General features: G+C 39.0%; 1 protein-coding gene across 8 annotated transcripts in view; it reads left to right on the top strand.

Moving 5' to 3' along the window:
• Window positions 1-21,490, top strand: part of FGD4 (FYVE, RhoGEF and PH domain containing 4) — a 111,194-nt gene that overhangs the window by 68,737 nt on the left and 20,967 nt on the right. For 6 of the 8 annotated variants that reach the window (XM_074582989.1, XM_074582998.1, XM_074583035.1 and 3 more), the window contains 3 exons: window positions 3,173-3,337; window positions 10,372-10,552; window positions 13,519-14,005. In XM_074582989.1, the coding sequence (XP_074439090.1) occupies window positions 3,173-3,337; window positions 10,372-10,552; window positions 13,519-14,005 (833 nt within the window). The remainder of the gene's footprint in view (window positions 1-3,172; window positions 3,338-10,371; window positions 10,553-13,518; window positions 14,006-21,490) is intronic. The other 2 variants (XM_074583045.1, XM_074583053.1) reach the window with 1 other exon arrangement.

Genomic DNA, 21,490 nt, shown 5'->3' with positions numbered 1-21,490 from the left:
AAAATTTCTCAGTTATTATAATGCATAGGAATAGTAGTAATATGCAAATGTTTCTTTAATCAGGTCAGAAATAATCACAATGGGAATCTACTTCAGCTCAGTAAAAGCTGCAGGTTTTTGCAGCATGTCTGACTTTTTGCATACATAATAGGATTTTAAGTTGTACTTACAGGGCAAGGACTGTATTTCTAAAAGCTAGTCTGTGTTACCGCTTACGTAAATGAACAGAATTGAGCAGCCCTACTGAAATGCGTGCTGCTGGTTGTTAAGCAAGTATTTGGTATTTCTGTAATGTGCTGGAAATTATGTGGGCTTTTGTTATAATACACTTGCATACAATACACTACTTACAAGTCTGTGGTGAAAACTCCTATATTTCTCCCACAATTTTCTTGTCTACATCACCTGGAAGGTAATATCGTTCACTGGCTAGAAACCAAGGCTTGGATTTCCAGGGATGTTAAAGGATGCTTTTTATCCAGAGAATTTGAGTACTCAATTTTGTATAGAAGTGTGGTGTGGCTAGACTTCCATTGCCTTTTTCCATCCCAGCTTTACATGTGAAGAAAGTGGTTCATCCTGATGTGGCTATATTATTCTTCAAAACACGTGGCTTGAGGATGTGACATGATTAACAGAATTACTAGTTTGAAATATAGGTTAAATGTCTGTAGCGTGTCCATCTCTAGCAAATATGGCTTCCAGGCAGGATGAATAATTTGTGTAATGGCTTGTACAACAATATCGAATTTGAAGGCGGTCTGTTTCTCTGCATCCCCCTTGTGAAGCCAGAGCACGTCTTGGGGCTGAGTGCCTCTTGGAGCTTTTGTTTTTCTTCGGCAGTTGCAAAAGATCCTGCTACAGAGGAGCAATCTTTTCTGTTGCTTGTAGCCAGAAGCAGAAGCTGGAGCAGATGGTGACGAGGAGGGAGGAGGAGTGGCAGACCACAGAGCTGCCCTGTTCTCAGCAGCAGCTCTGCATCTGCCTCGGCTTAAGATTATCATGAGTGATAACCTTAAACAGGAGTATGTGCCTTGATAAAGTTGTGTGTGTAAAATAAGTTCCTATTCTGACTCCAGCAGTGCCTTTTTTCCTTTTAGTAAATAATAAGGTACCATTGTGATGGAGGTTTCCGGCCTTGGCCTGAACAGTTGGCAGCAGCAGTGCCCCTTACTGAGCTGCAGGTGGGGAGCTGGAGATCTTGAAGTGCATTAGCTGTCAAATCTGCAGTCAAACTAGTTTCCAGAAAGCTCTAAGACTTCACACTTTAAACGTAATTGCAAAGTTATAAGAGTGATCTGAATGTAGATACATAAATTACGTGCAGTTGCGTACCTGACTTGTGCATGGTACTAATCCTGCAGGAATTCCTCGTTCTTAAATTTGTTTCCGAATTGAGGGTCCTCCAATTGGAGTGTAAACTGCTACAGTATGATTCTGTAGGAGAGGGAAATTCAGCCTGTTGGCCCTTTGGTGGAGACAAGGAAGGCTTGTTGGTATTATCCCCTGTACCATCACTTTGGTCTGTCTAAAAGCTTTCAGTACTCCCACCTCCATAGGAGAGACAGAAATGGCACTTAAGGTACCTCCTTAGGCATTGAGGAACGGTGTGGGACAGAGCTCCCACTGCTGTAGTACAACTTTTTGTGTGTGGAGCCAATACCCAAGGAAACAGCTGAGGAATTTCTGCCTAAGATCACAAATGTCTGAGAAGCTTCTGTACATGGTGGGCCTCATTAGATTATCCGCATCATTGTGGGAGCAGCCACCTTTATGTTCTTGGGAGATCCCTCGCCAATTGAACGACATGGAAGAGGGAAAGATGCCATGTTGCAGCCACAGGTGTCTTGCATGTGTTGTGATCTGAGTACTGGCACTTTGGTAAGGTGGGTTGTTGATCTCGCCATGGACCTCTGGAAGTCTCCATGTTTGTAGAGGCAGGTTCTTGGTGTAGGGCTACTTCAGTGTTTAAGAGGAAAAATAAGCTTCTAAGAAATAAAGCATAAATACTTGAAAATATTGTTGGAACCCACAAAACATTGAAGAATCTTTCAGCAGCGTTGAGCGATAGCTATGGCGTCTCTTTCCACTGCTGTTCTAAGAGCAGGCTTGGCTGTTGCTAGAAATGGCTTGACGTTATGGATTTTGCCATGGGAGAGGGAGATAGATTAGATCAGAGGGTCCAGATTCTGCAGACCAGTTGTTCAGAATACATCAGAGGATCACCTTATGAAACGGTTGAATGGGTTTTGGATTTGCCTTTTTTTTTTTTTTTTTGGAAATGCACAAAAACCCCACTCATGCTTCCGTTTCTAATAATACAAGCAAGCAAAGGTAAAATGATGGCAAATAATAACAATAAATTAAACGGTCCAGACTCTACACTAATCAGTTTGTTAAAAACGATAATAATTATTGCAACACTGCAATAAATGATAAATGGGTCTTCCTCCTCTCCTTTGCTTCTCCCCATAAACATGTTGTGGATTTTTTCGATTCAGAGATGAAGGAATATTGACCTACGTGAGATACCAAGGTCCTTCATATTATTTCAAGTTTTTGATTGTGTTTACAGAACCAATTATTTTCGCACCCCAAACCAAAAGTGCATGGTTTAGGCTTGCGTAATCGCGTTCTAACAAATGCTTTTATTACGACTTCCTTTTTTTTTTATTTTTTTTTTTTTTAATACTTACAAAAGGAGCCCTTTCCTAAAAAAAAAAGTTGCAATACATTTAGCTAATTTTTGGATACTACCTTCCATAATAAAATAAAATTTTTGAATGTATAGCATTTTGTGAACACTTTGAATATAGAAATAGAATGGCTGAACAAAAATGCTGTTTTTTGTGTAGTTCTTTTGTTGAACAAGCACATTGACAATTCAGATAGGAAAAAGTCTGTTACAGATTCTAATCTTTCTGTAGAAGAGCTTAGGCTAGTCATGGTGGAAGTCTTTTTTTTTTATATCCAGATCCTCCCAGTTTAAACACAATAAATTTCAGCAAAAGGAAAAGCGTGTTTTAGGATGAGACACTCTTAAACGCAGACAAATACTCTAATTTTCTCTGTAGAGAAGTGCTAGCACTTAGTGAATGTGTATATAGTCATTCTACCTTACATTTAATCCTGTTTCTAACTCTTGGTTTTTTTGTATGTATTTGTTTTTCAGGCAGCAGCATCTGTCCAAAGTCCTTAATATTGTCTAGATCTTGTACAGCGAGTGCCGCAACCAGGCTTGTTGAGCAGAATGTACACAATGAAGCGGCTCAGGGAATAAATGGAAGTGTGCCAGTCAAACAATCCCCGCGTTCAGCTTCAAGTCCAAAGCCACAAGGTAAGTAGACTCAAACGTTTTTGTTAGGGAAGTTGTTCTTCATCTCAGATTTTAAGAGAAATAGAACACCTTGAAAGAACTGTATTTGTCAGAAAGAAAACAGTGGGGTAAAAACTTGCTACTGAGCTACAAATGTTCCGTAAATGCTTTATGAATCTGTAATTTCTGATAATATTTCGCTGAAAAAGGTTCTCGGAAGGAAAGTTGGACTTACTAATATATTACAAGCATGTAGGTCTAGCTACGCTTTTTATCTCAAATGTCTAGTAATTCGCCCTGTGCTTACTGTCGGGCAGCAAGCGTTAAATTCATTCCCTGCCCAAGAAGTGGCTAGTAGGTAGAGATGGGAGAATGCCCTGTGTTTGTATTAAACTATTGCCAGGGGTTATTTTTCAAAAGGATTACTGTATTTGAGCTGGAAGGTTTTGATACTAGTTTTGAATGGGAGTGTTTGGCAGGCTGCCTTCAAGGTGGGGGTAGTGGGGAAAGATATTCAGCGCCTTTGGGGTTGTAGTGGAGCTTGAGAGGAGCCCTCCTGTGGGAGTATGTGGAAAGATGGGAACTTTGTGCAGTAAAAGCTGACCGATAGTGTCTGCAGAGTAGAAGTAGATTTCTCTTCTTCCTGTCCATAAATAGTGTCTTCACTTTTAGAAGTTAAATAGGTCAACCTGCATGTTGACTTTATGTATCTAAACCTCAAAGCATGTTTTTATGTGGTCTTCTCAGTAATAATGATGATTCTGCTGAGGTTGATCACAACAAGGAGGTAATATGTTCTGGAAATCTTGGATTCAAAGGGAATCTGGACTGGTGTCTTTTAGGAGTGACAAGCCATAGGAACTTCTTTCATCTCAAAAGTTACAAAAGAGTGAGTTTAGAAGACTGATACCATGATCCTGCTCAGTGAATTGGATTCTGAGACACAGTGCTGATATGACAGAAACTAGAATTACTTATAGAAAACTATATCACATCTAAATCATGTATAGAAACTAGACTCACATAGTCATCATGTAGTGGATTCACCAATCTGCGTATCAATTAATGGAAAATGCATTTGCAAAAAAAAAAGAATTTTGTATCGGTCCTGAGTTCATGTTAGAGTTAAGGGGAAAGAAATTTATTGGGGTGTCAAGAAAGTTTTGTTTACTCAGAGTGAGAGCAAAATAAAGCTTTTTTTGGTTATTGTTTGTTTTTATAGAACTTTTGCCAGTATTGTTCACTAAACTAAGATGGTTTTATCAGTCATATGTAAACATTACTTATCTGAGTAGTCTTTCTGCACCAGTTCCTAGGTCTGAAACACATTCCCTGAAGCTAAGTTAACAAGAGACACGTGTTCTTCCTAAGAATAATATTTTAGAAATCTGTTGTAATGGATAAACAAAAATGGGCAATCAATAAAAAGTAATTTTAAGCCTTTCAAAAACAAAGCCAGCCCACTTATTAGAAAGATTAGGAGTTGGATATTATTGAACCCTATTCATTCAAGTAGTTATGCAGCTGTTGTTGCTCTTCCCTAGCCATGACTTCCGTGTTTGTCAAAATTGCTTGCTCCAAAATGTGGCATAGTCAGGAATAGCGTTGTAGTGTAAGAAATGCAGCTGTGTAGATTATATTCAATAATACTGTTGTAAATAGTATTTTGTGCCTGCTTTGTTCATGGGCCTGTGTCTTTCTCCATTTGTTTCTATTAAGTGTGTGCACCATATCAAACTTAATAGCATATCTTTTTGTCCTTTTTTTTAATTGAAGCACAACAAAATTAAATGAATGAGATAAGCCTTTCAGAGTCCAAATGATCCAAGCAAACTAAATTGCTCTAGTTTATTGGTTTAAATGTCATTGCTAATTGGTTTTTTTGGTTTTTTTTTTTTTTTTGGAACAGCTTTTCATGTGCAGGTACAGAAACGTTTTTAGTTTATAGTAGCAGCAAATGTTTTTCCAAATTGTTGTTCTAGTCATGCAAATACTATGCATCCTTTCATAGTGAAAGGAAACAGGATGACAGACCTGAATTGTAATGTTTGGTTGTTGATGAACTAACTGCAAAATTACCTTCATCTAACCTACCAAAATGTATATAATTAAAATGAGAGATATAAAGTTGTCTTTGAGGTTGTGTTACAAGTGAGGTACAGCTATTTTTCAGAACACTTACCTTTAATAGAGGAAATGGAGCTTTAATATAGAGGAAAAATGTCCAAAATCCTGCACTTGAACCCTGGACTCTGAACCTATTTTGTCTGCACTTGGTCTCTGAGAAGTAGTTCAAATATTTGGAAACAGATCACTCAGGGTAGCTAGATCAAGTGAATAAATTTCTGCACTGAATCCAGTATAAAATTCTTTCTTTTCATTTTCATCTTTTCCCGTGGCATTTCAAGGAGAAAACAAACTAACTGTCTGATACGCTGACAGTAAAAAAGCAATTTTTGTTCCCCAATAATTCCTTCCATCAACAATTGAGCAATTTGTATGTCAGATTTCTGTGTTGAGTACAGTTTTATTCATGAAAGTCTTGGCAAATTTGGAACAAAGCCTGAAACTGACTGAAGGCCGATGAGGGAGCTGAGCAAAGAAATCAGGACTGTAGAGAAAAGCAGCCGCGGTCTGTAGCAGCTGTGAAACACCATGTTTTGCCTTTGCATCAATGCGGTGCATTCTCTGATAAAGTGGACTAATCCAGACTGCAGGGTAGTCACTGGAAATAGCAAAATATGCTACTGAGTTCCAAGGCAAATATGATGCACAAGAGATGAAGCAAACTGTTAGATAAATTGAAATTTGCCCGTACCTACAAATGTTTGGGCAGTAATCTGAATTTAGTGATAGAAGAGTGCATGTAGAGTGGGGTGTGCAAATTAACCAGCTTTTTTCTAATTTCTTCTATTCCCTGCTTTTTGAACCTGTTGCATGAGTTTTGTAATGCCCAATTACTAAATACTGGGCACTGAAACTGTTGTTTGTACCAGGCAGTATTATTGTAGGACGGAAAATATGTTGAAACATCAACACTTCTTCAAAGCAGTGAAGTGTCTTGTCAGATCAAGACTGTGCATCAGTTGCTCATTTAAATTTTTCTAATGAGTGCTTAGGAGTATTTGTGAATCTCCTGCTGAGGCTGAAGAAGCGTTTTTGTTTGGGTTGGAGGTGATTTTCCAGTCCAGAAGATGGCCAGGTTTGTGGTACTACGAAATGGTATGGCCACAAAGTGTTCAACACATAGACTTTAGCAGTCAGTTTTAGTTGATGGTCTGCTGTGTAGCATCAATCCTGTCCTCCTTTCTTAGTGAATTGTAGTATAGTCGGTGGTTTTAAAGGTATTCAGTAGCCTGGGCACAGAAAAGCTGAAAAACCTCTTAAAGCTCTGGAATGTAGACTGTACTTCTCTGGCAAATGAAACTTCTACAATTAAAGGTGAATTGACCTAAAGCTGAGAGCTGTTTCTAGCTAGACTTCTCCGGTCTCGGTGGTGCTTTAGGAGCCTGTAGCGATGTCTCTTTTATCAACAAAACATAAATCCCAAACATTATCTCCAGGAAGAAGATAAATGAGAGAACGAAGCACACTTCATTATTATTGTTCTTATTTCTTAATATAATATTGGAAGATACTTGTTCTGATGTGATATAAAAATGTGGAAATGTACATCCTAAAGAGGAGATGAATTTTTCTCTCCTCCTGCTGACTCTAGGTTACTAGTTGTTTTGTGCGCTTCTTGTGAGTGTAAATCTTTGGTATCTATCCAGCTGCGCTCATTCGATCTTCCTGAAGGTGATGGAGCATGCAAGGAGGTGAAGAAGGATGACTCAGCCAAGAGAGATGTAGTTGCTTAACACAGGAACTTTTAACTGTGTATTTTAATTGAATAAAATTGTAGCTGCCTTTTTAATCATCAGGAATTAGACACATAGAGGGAGATTGGACACATTATACTACCCAAGAAATAAACAATCTTTGCTAATATGTTTTGGAGTCAGCAAAGGTGGTTGCACCTTTTGAGCCATTTGTAGCATTATGTATGTATACTATGCATATGTACAAAGTAGAATGCACAACTGGGCACTGCAGCTTAAATCTTGATGAGGTATTTTGGCTAGCGTTATACAGTAGCAGCTACCTGAGTATACTGAGGGTTTTTCCTTGGGCAGAATGTCCATATCTCCTAATAAGCTCAAAATTCTACAGTATAGAGACAAGAGTATTTATAGACTCAAAGAGAGCTCTGTATTATGCAGGGTATTACAATGAGTCAGTCTTTTCTCTTTTTTTTTTTTTTTCTTTCTTTAAGATCTTTCTGTGTGCACATTGAAAAATAATCTGATTAAAACAAAACACTTCAAAAGTACATTGAGGGGAGAATTAATGGAATTTGTTTTCCTTAATCCCTGTTAACAAGGCTGACCTTACAGGAAGGATTGCAGTTTTTTTCATGCTACTGATTCTTTTCTTTTTATTGATCTTGCGACTGTCCTTTTGCTGTTGCTCTATTCCTAAAACTTACAATAGCTGCAGCAGCAGCTGATTAGGGGAGATGCTGTCTGTTAGATGGTAATAGGGAGTAAAGAAGAAAATATCTTGCATGATTGAATTGGCGTGGCTCTTTGGTTTGTGGTTCTCCTCTGAAGACATTTACAGGTATTTCCAATATACTGGGATTGTGCAGTTTGACCGGAGGTTCTTCGTGCTTGCCTTACTGAAATGCTGCTAAGCTAGGGTTTGTTTTTTTTTTTTCAGTAATAGCCGCAAAAGTGTGCGACACCTCCACAGAATGTCCTAGAATTTTATTTTTGTCCCAGTGGATCCAGTATAAAAATAGCTTCCAACTAATTCCTCCTGCTTTATCAGTAGACGTTAATTCCCTCAAGTTTAGTAGCTTTAATATATCCTTGTGAGGATATTAACGTTTTATGAGATGTACAAAAGAATTGATGTATGAGTCCCTTAAATAAGAGAATTCACAGGACCTATCCATAATGGCTATACAAAATCTGTTGCAAGAGCAAGAAGTCTTCCTACAAACTAGTGTGGTGCTGGGCATTAAATCCATCCAGTGTCCCTTTTCCTTCCATCTCTTCCCCGAGGCAATGGCGGTGCCCACACTCAATTATGTGTCCTGCTTTTTCCCAGCCCGCTTGTCTCGCCTTTTTCAGCTGTCCCACCGCCTTTGTCAGCGCAGCAAGCTATTCAGCGCTTGGACAATTATCTGATGCTCGTTGGCCTAGTTCTGCCAGACCTTCTCCAAACTCCCTGAGAAGAGGGAATATAGGGAGAGCTGCTCCACCGCACTGCAGCTGCAGCTGAGCAAATGTATGCAGCTTCTCAGGAGAGGCTTCAGTTACTACAGATACTCAGGCAGTTACACAATTTAATATTCTGCTTGTTTCAGGATTGCATTGTAACTGTTTGAAAATTGCAGAATTAAAACACTTTCTGCACTGCATCCCTCCCCAAACTTGCTTTTTCGCTTGTCTTAATAACATAAAGCTTGAAAGGAACAAAGATAAATATATACACGGTAAAAGCATCTGATCTACAGTAATTTCTTCTCCACATTCATTTCTTTAATTTTGGACTGCAGCTATCACTACCATCCCTCCTAAGTGCAATTAGGTTATTGGAAGCACAGGTAAATATTACGTTCTATACATTTAATGTAAGGTAGAGATGGAAAGTCATCCTAAATCAAGTGTTCTTTCAAGTTTGTCATAATCTGTGATAGTATATTTGCAAGAATTTTTTCAGCAATGCTTTCAAATGTCAGTTGATAGGATTTAAGCTAATTCCCGCAGTGCACAGGTTTTGCAGGGTAAGTCAGTAAGCTAGTCTAGAGTCAGTGATGCGAGGAACAGGGCTTTTTCACATCCATCCATAGCGCATCCGATACTAGTGCTTATTTTTTCTACCATGAGAGTTGCACGTGATTCCTTGTGCCAGTTCCTGTCCTCATTCCCTTCGTGTTTGCTCCCTGGCAGGTCTGTGTAGTTCCAAGAGGACCAGTGCCCGTGGCACACCGGAGCATGGTGCCTGTGGAGCAGTGGCCGAGCCCCTGGAGCCACCGGTTCCACTGGCAGGGCATTGCCTACTCCTGCCAATTTATGCCTGCCTTTTATTAGAGGGCAGATACAGTCTTTATTTTTGACTTTTGTATCAAATGCTTTTGCTTCCCCCCACGATATGTTTTGGGAGTGTTTGTGGGAATGAACAGAGTTGTGTTCTTTGGGGAATTAAGGACCTTTTCCTTAAGTCTCGCCTTTTAATGGAGCCAGAGGTGCATAGCTTTGATAATGGAACAGATTCGGGCCCTGTCGGAAATGCTTTTGCTGCTCACAAACACTGTACAGTAGTCGCTTAAAGAGAAAAATGTTAATTTAAAGATCTCCAGCACTTCTGACTTTAGTTGCTCTATATGTCACCTCGTCTGCTGCATTAAACAATGGCTGATCATTAGCAACCTAATTAGAAGGAATGGGGAAAAAGCAAGAAGAGTAAAACATTTTCAGGGGGCCAGGTTTACCGTAGTATAAATAGATAAAGGTTCAGTGAGTAAAGGAAGCTCAAAGCTGAAGGCAAATACCTTTTCTAATGACTATTATTATTGAAGTCACAAGGGAGAAGGTAAGGAATGAGAGCACCAGCATTTTGGGGTAGCAATTTAAGTCTTTCTCTTGAGCACTACAGCACAGCTAGATCCTCCAATTATGCTTAATTCTTTTTTACGACAAAAGCTGGCTTTATGGAGGCCACATAGGTGTTTACTACAGCACACTGTAAAAAGCAAACAAACAAGAACCCCCCCCTAATTTTCCAGATTGTTAAAGTAGCACGTGATTCAGCTTTTATTCAAGAAATATAACGCAGTATGTAAAAGATTATATGAAGTCCCTGTATTAATAACGCAACTTTAAGTAAAGCCAAGAGCGTCTCTTCTTCATTACTATAGTAAGTTCTTATGAAAAAATCTCATACATGTTCTGTCAGTTCAAAGAAAGAGTTCATGAGTGATTGGTTGTTATTGTTGTTATTTGCAGTGCCTCCAAAGCCAATTCATCTGCAGAAGGTGTCACCTGTTACATACCAAATCCCTAGGCATAAAGCTTTATCAGATCAGAAACCAAGAATGGAGGAAGAGACACCCACCCCTGCTTCTAGTGTCACAAAGGAAAAGTCCAGTAAAGTGTCTGATCTCATCAGTCGTTTTGAGGGAGGCAGGTATGTAATAGAATTTGAATTGGTTTGTAATTCTGTTGTGTGTGGATTGTTGGAACTTGAACCTGTGAGGAAGAACGTCGGTACCACAGTAGTGTTCAAACCCAACCCTGCCAGAGGAGTTGATGGCAAAACTGCACGTTTTGAAACGGTGCAAACCAATTGTATATTTGGCCCGTACGAGGTGTGCTTTTTCATAAGGTGCTTGTGTTAACTTTTCTTTAAAAAAAAAAAAAAGAAACCAACAAATTTGTAGCACTTTTAAAACATCCTGAAAAATGTCAGCAATTTGAAATCAGTGCTGATCTTAGAGTGAAACATCGGAGCTAATCTTAAATTCTTTTGTTCTTGCAGAAAAAAAATATATTTATTTTTATAAGCAAATAAAAAAACCTGCAAACCTGATTTTCCTTTTATGCTGTCTTAACCTCTTCAGATCATTCATGTGAAGAGGGTGAACTATACAAGTTATTTCTATTGACATGGCATACAGAGCAAATAGTTTAGAAAGAGTAGTACCTGGTGATTTGGGTGGAATAGCTTGGTGTTCTTGAGTTTTGATACTGCCTTTTACAGGAAACATTTGGAACTCTGAGAAACATAAGCCACAGTGAACTCTGCTTTCACAGAATAGTGTTTCTTGTGTGTCTTTAATTAGATGTACGTGACAAGCATTATAAGCTCTGAAACAGAAGTTCTGAATATATCTGCTCTGTATAAAGAGAGGGACCTTCCAAAAAGCCCATGACAGAGAAACAGCTCAAGAAACAATCCAGGGACAGTTGAGCGTTGCAAGTTTTGGACATGGCTTTCTTGTGTTTCCTCGGGATACTGATGTTCTGAAGGGATGCCCCCTACGGGAATGAATGAATGCATGATGTACAACAGAGCATGTCCTTCTGAGGAGCCAGAGTATTAAGACTTTCATGGAAAGAATTCCCTCTCAAGACAGGGGAAACTTAATCCTTTATACAGAAGCAGCTGAGCATTGCAAAAGTACGTTTGTCTAGTGGAATAGAAATAATTTCAGTCTTTCATCTGCAAGAAATTTCTGTCATTAGGTGGAGACTTAATTGCATTGCTGTCGTGACAGCTGCTGAAGGATGGGGAAAAAGAAATTACTGTAGCACTGGTGGTCCTGTGATTTCTTCTAGCTCAGGTGTCCAGTCCTGTTATCACTTTGTTCCCCAGTCTTCCTCCAAAGCATCATTCAAGTCTTTTAAAAAAGTGTAGTATCCTTAGAAAAACAATTTTATCCTTTCTGAAAGGAAACTCTTCAGGTTCATTGTGCCCAACACCAATGAGCCCTAATTTCTTCCACCTATACATGCCTACTGTCTTGTACAGAAACTCTTTCGATATTATGCAATTAAAGGAAACTATAAAGAGAACAACAAAAACTTTCTTATTTTGTAGACTATTAAGAATTGAGATGATTTATTTTGGGAACTAGGGGAAGCTGAGTTGCTTTTTGGCTAACATAATTCATTAAGTACACCCAATAATATCTGTCCAGTGATTAAATTATCCTTAACTGTATGATCTCTGCTTATGAGAAACTTTCATAATTAGCATGTGAGTTCTGGAATATCCTGCTGTGGCTGTGGAAGCAACTCCTGTTTTTCAAATGAGCTCAATGTGTCTTCCGTGAAGGTGAACTTCACTTGTAATTATTGGTCTTCAAATGACTGGGTAGCATGTTCATGAACTGCAAACTGTGATTGTCAATTATGATAACATATTTTCATTAACCTGTACAGCCCACAAACATGTAGGCATGGCAAAAAGTTAATTAAATCTCTTTGCTGTGTGCATGCAGTTGAAAAATGTAAATTAATTCTATCTTGTAGTTCAGTTTATATTTTAAAAAAGGCATAATCTTTACACAAATAAAAGAAAACTGATTTAAATTTTTTTGTTATATGATGGGAGAAGATGAAACTATTGTGAGATATTTTTTGAGCTCTGTGTACAAAAGTGCAGAATATGTTTACAATATTTGTAAACTGTCCTTTAAATAAGGAGCAAACATATAGTTTATAAGCAGTCTTCATCTTTCCGGAAGATTAATGGTCCATACTAGGAACGATATCTTAGAGGACAGTCATGGTATCATTTTGCAGGTTGAATATGGCTTGTTGAATATACTTCAGACAAAAATGTATAGGTTTTATTTTGGTTCCAATGATTTTTATTTTTTTTTAAATATGATGAAGCCAAGCGCTTTTACAGAGTAGGCTAACATTTATATTAGCCTAAAATTCAAAATCTCAAAAATAAAACAGAGGAAGAGACAGTGAAAGGTATGAACAAGGGATAACATATGTTTAAAGCGGAGATAAAATATGAAGGGGAAAAAACCTTCAGCAAAGATGCAGCATGACCAAAGGACGTGCTAAAATAAGGAAACTGGGGGAAGAAATGGGATAAGAATTTAAAGCTCCTCCTGCAATATGCTGAACCAAGGAAAGGGATGCTAAATATTCTTGGATGTTTTTCATGCATTTTGTGTAATTAAAGGGCAATTAGGGTACAGGCTGCGTGTTAGTTTAAGCATTGGACTGGGACTTGGGAAGCCATGGGTCTTTCTCCATTTCTGCCAATAATCTTCTGGGACACTCTGGGCAAGTTGCTTCATGTATCAGTGCCTCAGTTCCCTTCTCTGTTACCGTAGCTGATTGTGCTGCCTTCCATTTTACAAATGAGATTCAAGAGAGATGGGGATGTAATGAATCAATCTGGATGGCACCCCAGGTTTCCAGTAACAGATGCATGTTTATGTGTGTTTCAATGGAATAATGCAGTTCAAGTCTCCATGGCCTGAACTCCCTAATATTAACACAGGAAAAAATGGTTTTGAAGGAACTGGTTATGTGGTGCAACTTTCCTACTCCCCATACCAGGGATTTTCTATAACACCATGTTTTAAGTTTTCTCTCATCTATGTTTTGTTTGTTTGGTGTTTTTAGCCCGTTAAATCCTAGTGATTTGAAGAAAGATTCCTCTGTTCTCCACATTTCTAAATCTCAAGGAAGATATGGGTCAACACCATCACCTCAGCCAAAACTCCCCTCCCAACACCCACTACAAAAACAGGGAAACAGTAATACCGACAAAACTCAGGTTGCACAGCTACACACAGCCAACGGAGTAGTAGCACAAGACCAGACAGAAGATGAGGACAGGGGATTACCTGATTGTGGCTCCACTACGTCCACCCCGGTTCCAGATAATGCCATCAACAGCAGCTTGATAAACGGCGAAAGAGAAAGTACTTCCAGAGAGTCACTGGAAAGTGTGACAGCTTGTGAAGGACAGATGCTTAACAGCTGCTACAGGACTCCAAGCAGTGATACGCTGCTCCCATCTGAAAATGAAACTCTAGCAATTAATACTAACGTGAAGGAAGAACCACCCGAGGAAATCAGTAAGCAAGATCTACCTGTAGAAATGAAGGTAAAAAAAGAAGTTGTTTCTTTCTTGCTATATTACTACTTTGTGTATTTTCTCTAGAATTTTATTTATGAAGATAAGCTTCGTAGAGCAGCTCAGAAAGTTGGAGATCTTTGCTATTTTTCCTCTGAAACTGAAAATGTGTTATCACTTCCTCTACTGTAAAAAAGGTTATTTAAAAAAATGAAATCAGCAAGAGAGGTAAAAGTTTGACTATCCAGTGGCAATTCAGTAACCTGCTTCTGAAACAAGCAAGAGAAGAAAAAAATTTAAAAAAATAAAAATTGCTTTGGCAAATTTTGTTTGGAATTGGTAATTCTATACTGTTAGCTTGGAAAATGACACAAATTCTAGAGCAGGGGGTGTGCCACCAAAAGGATACTGATGTTTCAAATGTATTCTCATACTTCAGAAGAAAAAGAAAACAAAAAAGGACAAAAAGTTTTGTTCTTATCTTTCCTTTTCTTTTTATCTTCCCCCATTAGGTATCTGAGAGTTTAAAAAAAAAAAAAGTGAAACTGAAATACATGTACATTTTTATCACTGTGCCTCAGCTGTGCCAGACTCCAAGGGACATGTGTTAGTGGTGTATATGAAATAAAATTCCATGTGTAGTAAACTGCAGCGACAGGACTTCAGGCAGTACTGTTGTGTGAATCCTTAACTTGGATGTAGTTGTCAAGTCAAGACTGGAAAGGCAGCGGCAGTCTGGTAGCTATCAGATGGATGCAAGGTTCAGAGCATACTAAATATATGCCTTGTTAGCAAGAAGAACTTATATCATGTTGAGTTTGAGCTTCCTCGTAAGGAATGTTTTAAATAATTAAGGGAAATAAGTGGGTGGAAGAAAACCTGTCTTGTGAAATTAATTGCTGAAAAATTGTTCATATTTCGGCTTCTAAAAGTTTGATTGTACAGTTTGCCTTCTCGTACTGAAGCACTGGTGGCCAGTGACCGCTATTAGCAGTTCTGGTCCAGCCGTGCGAGGTGTGAGCCACGGCAGAGGGGGCTGGGCTGGACCCTCCCAGGCTTCCCCTTCAGCGCAGAGCCAAACAGCTGGGTGCTGACAAAGCCCTTCGCTGCTTGCCGAAGGGATGCTTGTCACCTGCATCACTTAACTACAGACCTCTCCAAGCCCTCGAGTTCAGTTAGCTACTATGGGGCCTGTGTTGTGTGTATACATCCGAGAGTAAATTCTGTATGTGGGAAAGGTGGGTCTCAAATTCTCCCGTGTTACAAGATCAAATATCCTAGATAATGACAGGAAGGTGCTGGGATGTGGGGGTTTTCTTGTTTGTTTTGGGGGTTGTTTTTGCCAGTAATGAATGAACGTTATGACTCCCATCTAAAGATAAGCCTGGTCATGGTCCAAGGCACCTTTAACCTACCACACCTCTCATTATGGTTCTATCTCCTGTTCGGTAATGCCTGTTTCCCCTCTCTGTGCCAATAAAGTGCTGAATGTTCTGTGGGCAACGACGTTAAGCTTGAATCCAAGTCACACAGTAAGGTGCTGGCAGCATTTTCAGGAAAAAGCACAAATGGGAGGCAGTCCTGTTGTAAAGTCCAGGAAGGAACCGGGCAAATGCTAATGGCAGCAATCTCATCAAAATCAGTCTTTGAGCTGCTGGGTGACCCACGTGTGTGACCTGTTCGATATTGAGCAAGAATCAAACTGTGAGGTGTAATGTGACTGTTACTAGGTGTATTGTTTGCTAGTGCTAGAAGGGTTAAAAAAACCCAAACAAACTAAAACAAGGCCATGCAAGATGACTCTTAAGTCAGCATCAGTGGAGAACTGAATCTGTAAAACTGAACAGGGTGACAGCAGCGCTTCCTGAGATACCAGCTCCCTTGCGATACAAGGACGTCCCCTGTAGTCTAGTGAGATTAAGAAGCGTGTTGACCGCGGACTGGTCTAAGGACCACACGTTACAAAATCAAACACGGATTTAGTTTGCATTAATGCAGCCTGTAGCTCAAAATCAGCCCTGTGGAGGTTAAGTAGCTGCTGCTGTGCTCTCTTGAAACAGGGGGGAGGGTGCTGAGGAATGGGAGAAGTCTGGTAGAGCTTTAAGCTGGTTTTGCATCCAAGCAAGCATTGGGAAGAAGCAAAAACATTTAGACAGACTGTGATTTTGCTAAGCACCCACTTAGTCAGTAAAGAAATCTTAAAACTGGGATGCAGTCCAGTTGAAGTTGCAGCGCACTGACTAACAGCCCTCTTCTGCCCTTTTTAATTAAGCAAGTCTAGGTACAGTTGAGTAAAAGCAATAGGAGCAGATGCATGTGAGTCACAGACGAACTTTAAATTCTGCATCTGATATATATATATTTTGATAGTGATGTGAAGTACCTTCTTTGTCTCCCTCACACCATATTTCCTAATTCAGGGAAGAGAAGAAAGTGGTGCTATTGCATTGTAAATGCATAGATGTACAGCAGAAATGAACTGAGTCCACCACTGGAAAGGGTGAATTAAATTGGGGAATGGTGCAAAGCCAGAGAAAAAAAATTGCTTTTTAAACTTAGAAAAGAAAGCTTATTTTGAAATAATGTTGCTTTTACAATATTGTTTTATTTTTGTTCCTCATCGCTGTAGATCTGACTAAAGTCAGATTCTTGCAGGTTCTGGTAAAGCTTCAACAAAACTTAGTAAATTTTGCAGTGTTCTGAAACATTTTCCCCAATGACCAGAGTAGAGTATACTTCATTTCTCTTATTTACTGTATTAGTTTGAAAGTCACAAACCACAGATATCACAAGCAAAAGAGACAATTTAAAATGGAAAGTTTCCTGCCTTGCAGCCGAAGCACCTTCTGTCATAAAATTTGGTTTTCCTAAAACATGGAGGCTGAATGGTACAAAACATCCCAATCAATTAACTTCCTGACTAACATCTTGTGAGAAATCTGCTGTGAGAGCTAACTGAAGACAAGAAGACAAATGCTTCAGTATTTGTTGTGAGACTGGTAGGAAATAGGGATATAGACTGCATGCATGCCACAGATGGAGAAGAATCCATTGCACGTCTTTATTAAAGTCCTTACTTAATGTCACCTTTTAATGGTGGTGTTGGGGGCTCTGGTGTTTCAGGTGCAAAACGTGCTGGAGATCATACATTTCTAAATATAAGGTGAAGTTTTGTTTTAAATAGGGTGAAACTTCCTTGCAAAGTTAACTTTCTGCCAAGAAATGTTTACTGATGCAACCTTGAGGAAGAGAGGTTCCACCAGCAGCTTCTTGGTTCTACAATTTTATGTTCATCTTTAGCAACAGTAAACATGATGAAAGCTGTGTCTTCAGCACCCAATATAAACGCGTAAATCCTCTTGAGGAGAATCGCATCTTTAGGGATACCGGGATCTTTTCCGCTTTTCACAAAGCGTTTTAACTATGGGCGCAAGAAACTCACACATTGTTTGTGCAATGAAACGTTGCATAGTGTTAGTATGCCTGAAGGTGACGGTAGCATTCAGGATTTTCATTGCAGGTCTTGCAAAATTTAGCGCAGTCCTTGATTTCAGAAACTGAGGACTCAAGTGATTAAAGGATATCTTAAATTCTCATGGAAACTCATATTTATATTCCCATTACTTCGGGAAGAAAGCTTTGGATGATGAAGCAGCTATGACATGAATGGGCTTAGAAAAAGAAGCCCCGCTCTGTTACAAACAAGCATTACAAACAAACACCACACAGATTGCATGGTATTTGTTCATATTCTACATCTCTTACCCTATTTGTGTTGCTTAATATATTTACTGCAAAGCCCTTGGGGCACAGTCCACCCCTAAATAGGATTGAATCACTACGGTCCTGTTGGTAGGTATAATTTTCATGATTGGGGATGGCTCCGGTTTGGTTTGGGTAATAAATTATGGCTATATTGTGATTTAGTTTAATCTAAAGTCTGCTTTAAATTGGTGTAATTTCTGCAAGTTTAGGACAATGGGAAACAATGTTAGGAAATATGAACACAGACGGAAGAGTTCATACCCTCAGCAGCATTTTTCGTACCTCATCTTAACTTCAGAGTTCAAGAACAATTTAGGTAAAAATTACTTAATTTCTTAAGCATCCATAGTGATGTAATGATTCTAAGGGTGTGCAACTTTGTACTAAAGAATACATAGCTAAGCTCAGGTGAAATATTTACTGTAAGCATCCTATATAGAGATAGAAGTTTGCAGTCCTGCTTGATAAACTTTGCCAAATTTTTGGATAGAATGGAACGTATGGTCTGGTCAAGATTATTGATTTTTAAATACCTCAGCTAATAAATGATTCAACCAAAAAAAAAAAAAATCTGGTTTGGGTCAGTAGAGATGGTGGTAACGACTGACCTAAGTATTTTCATATCTTGTCTTTTTTTAAGCAATCGATTTGTTTCTTGTTTATATACCCATGTTTAGCATATGAACTATTTCATGGAGAGAAATAAAAAGTTACAATATTTGGAATAGTTAGGCACCTTGTCAAATTTTATATGCTTGTAGCTTAAAGGTATGAAACTAAAAACTGTCTAAAATTGGAGTTTTCAAAGGTTACTTTGTGTAAGGCAATTAGAACCGAGAATTCATTTCAGCTGCAGCCGTAGAATGAATAGTATTTTTTTTATTCAACATTCGCCTTTTATTTGGAAAAGAGTAGAGGTTCATTCTTTTAAATTGCTTAAGAGCTTAAAAAAGCTGCCTAAACATTTTTAATGTGGTTGCATTTTGCTTTGAAGCAGACATCAGGAACATAATGTTACCTCACACTTCTGATATTCTCATCATCAATGGAAATCCTGCACCTCTAATGGGAACATTCTCTATGTATCACAGTAACCATTCCTGATTGGCTCTATATGTTGATTTTCCATGTGTTACGAATTGTCACAGAAGTTTGAAAAGTTCCCTGAAATCATTGAGAAGTTGTGCTTAAAGCAATAGAGTATGTGTCCAGGTATACCTTTTAGTAAATTTTTGTCTTGGTATTTTTCATTAACGGCAAGGAACCAATATAAATACTTGTGTACTAAAAGCATAAAGGAATCATAGGAGGGTAATATAAAACTTTCCCAGAAAAAAAAGTATCCATATCTTTAATTTCTGTTATCTTACTGTCGTACTTGTGAAAAGAGATGTGTGTGTTTATGCCGTGAAAATGAAGCTTAACTTGTAATTTAAAAGAGAATTAAAATTTCCTTTTGCTGTTAATGATTAGATTTGATACAGTAGTTCTCTACAGCTTTGATACAGTGGTTCTTTAGGGAAGCATTGAAGTTCTCAGACGTTGAATGCTAACTTCATGTTTTCCGTGGTTTTTAAAGTTTTTTCTTTTAAGTATTTTCATTATCTCTGTGAGTTTTTTCAAGGCTGTTTTGTTGAACAGCTGTAGTAACGAATGGCTCTGTGTCATTCTTACTGTCAAAAAACATTATTCAGGGTTTATTTCCAAATTATGTTGTAGGAGTTGATTCCTGATAATTGAAATAGCCAAATTCCCGCCTGCAGAAGCCAAGCCCCGTCTTGGGGTCTGCCTGCCCTGCGCCTGTAGCTTGTCTGCCGCTGCCTGCCTGCTTCAAGGAGGGGTGGGCGGGCAGCTGGAGGTAAAGTTGCCACGCAGCATGGTGTGGCCGCGGCAGAGCTGGGATGGCTGCGAATGAATTCCCTGAAAGCAGAAAACAAATATGTATACACAGATACACCAGCTGCAGCACTGACTTCATGCAATGGTGAGTCTTGCCACCAAATGTGCCTCGCCGTGTAGCATGGTGCTGCTAGGAGCCAGGTGTCCACCCATGCATCTGGTCCCAGTTCAGCCCACGTGCTCAGGACAAGCGGCTGCCACTTCCATCCAGAAAAACTCCTTGGGAGACAGATGCCATGACTAGCGAAATAGCGTGTGACCTGTTGTTTGCAACAGGAAGGAAGCCGGAGTGACCTTGTGGAAACCGGGTGTTTTTCTTTGGATGGGATACTAGATAAGACGCTGCAGTGGGAGAATGAGTAGTGATGAGGATGGAGCAAGAAGTAGAAAACACAGCTGGGGGTTCATGTAACATGTGGGGAAATACTGAGATGGGGAGGTGGGAAACTGAGGCCTTCCCTAGAAGAAAACTAGCAATACAGTTTTGTGTTATTCTTGCACTGTTCTAACCCTGTAGGTGGGTGTTTTTCTGCTGGAACAAGAACGTACCATTGTGATTAGAGGATAACTGATGTGCGGTGTGTATATTTTTCCCACGTAGAAGATTCCTGAGTCAGGTAGTGCCGTTGGTGTAGAAAGGAGACTGAGGTTCAAGAATTAGGAAGATGTGTAAGGTTGGTACTGAGAGGATGGGGAAAGCCAGGGTCAGAGTATAGTGGGAGAATAAGAGGGGTTTGCCCTGACTCAGGACTGAGGATTAAATGCTTTTTCTGAATTGTTCCTTTTGTGTGATATTTTCGAGTTCGCTATGCGTGACTTTACTTGAACTAAGTAAGAGAGGGACATCTTCTGAAAAGTGCGGATTGGTTTTATAGCAGTGCTTTGGGGAGAAAGTGGGGGGTTTGGGGAGAGAAAAAGCAAGAAATAAAATTGCTGAGGAACCAGTAGCCTCCATGGTTTTGTGCCTGAAGTCCACATGTGAGATTCCTTGTAAATGGCTGCACTAAATGGCATGCTGCAGCAGTAATAGCTAATCCTCCAGCTCCCTGCAATGTCTCTTGACAGCATTTAAAATGCTGTTCTGTAGGTTACTGTGGTTGCTATGCTGATTTAAACAGATTTAATGAACAGCTTTGAAGTCACTATTGAAAGCCTGTATTTAGAGAGGAGGCTTGCCGTGTAGCAGTGTGACTGTTAACACTGCAGATTAGAAACGAAACGTGTTCAAATTTGGAATACTGAATACTGAAAAGGGAAAAAAGAGCCACTGAAATCCTTTAAGCAAAAAGACGGTACTTTAGCATTCAGCATTCTGCAAACCATCTTTATAAATGTACTTGCAAATGTTTATTGTACTGTTGTGGAAAGCAGTGTGCTTGAAATCAGAAATAACTCTTTCAGGCTCTCCTTTTTTATTTATTTTTTTTTTATGAAGGCTTTCTATTGTTTGTCTAGAAAATTACCACTTTCCCATAAGCGCTGTGATAAGACTGCCATTTACTTGGGCAAGACTAGGATATTGTTAGATATGAACACTTTTCAGCGCTAGCACTAAATCTGGGAGAAAAATCTTGTAATGGAAGTGTCATTTTGTTGAATCTGACACTTATGAGCATGAGGCATTTCCCTAATGTTTTAGTATTTCAGAAGGCTGTGCTTTCATTGTTTGCTTTGAAGTAACTTCTCATAGCAACTCATAATTTTATATTCTAATGTATTTAGTTTAATATTGACATTTGAATGAATGTGTTAAGTTTCCATTCAGCAGAAGAATCAAGATTATGTATTACGGAATGAAAAACTTTAAAGTGAAAACTTCCCTTAAAATGCAAAAGTGACTTCCATAAAGGA

The sequence above is a fragment of the Larus michahellis genome, chromosome 1 (genome assembly GCF_964199755.1).
Source record: "Larus michahellis chromosome 1, bLarMic1.1, whole genome shotgun sequence".
In the NCBI taxonomy this organism is placed as follows: domain Eukaryota; kingdom Metazoa; phylum Chordata; class Aves; order Charadriiformes; family Laridae; genus Larus; species Larus michahellis.
This window is presented reverse-complemented; position numbering and strand designations above follow the sequence as displayed.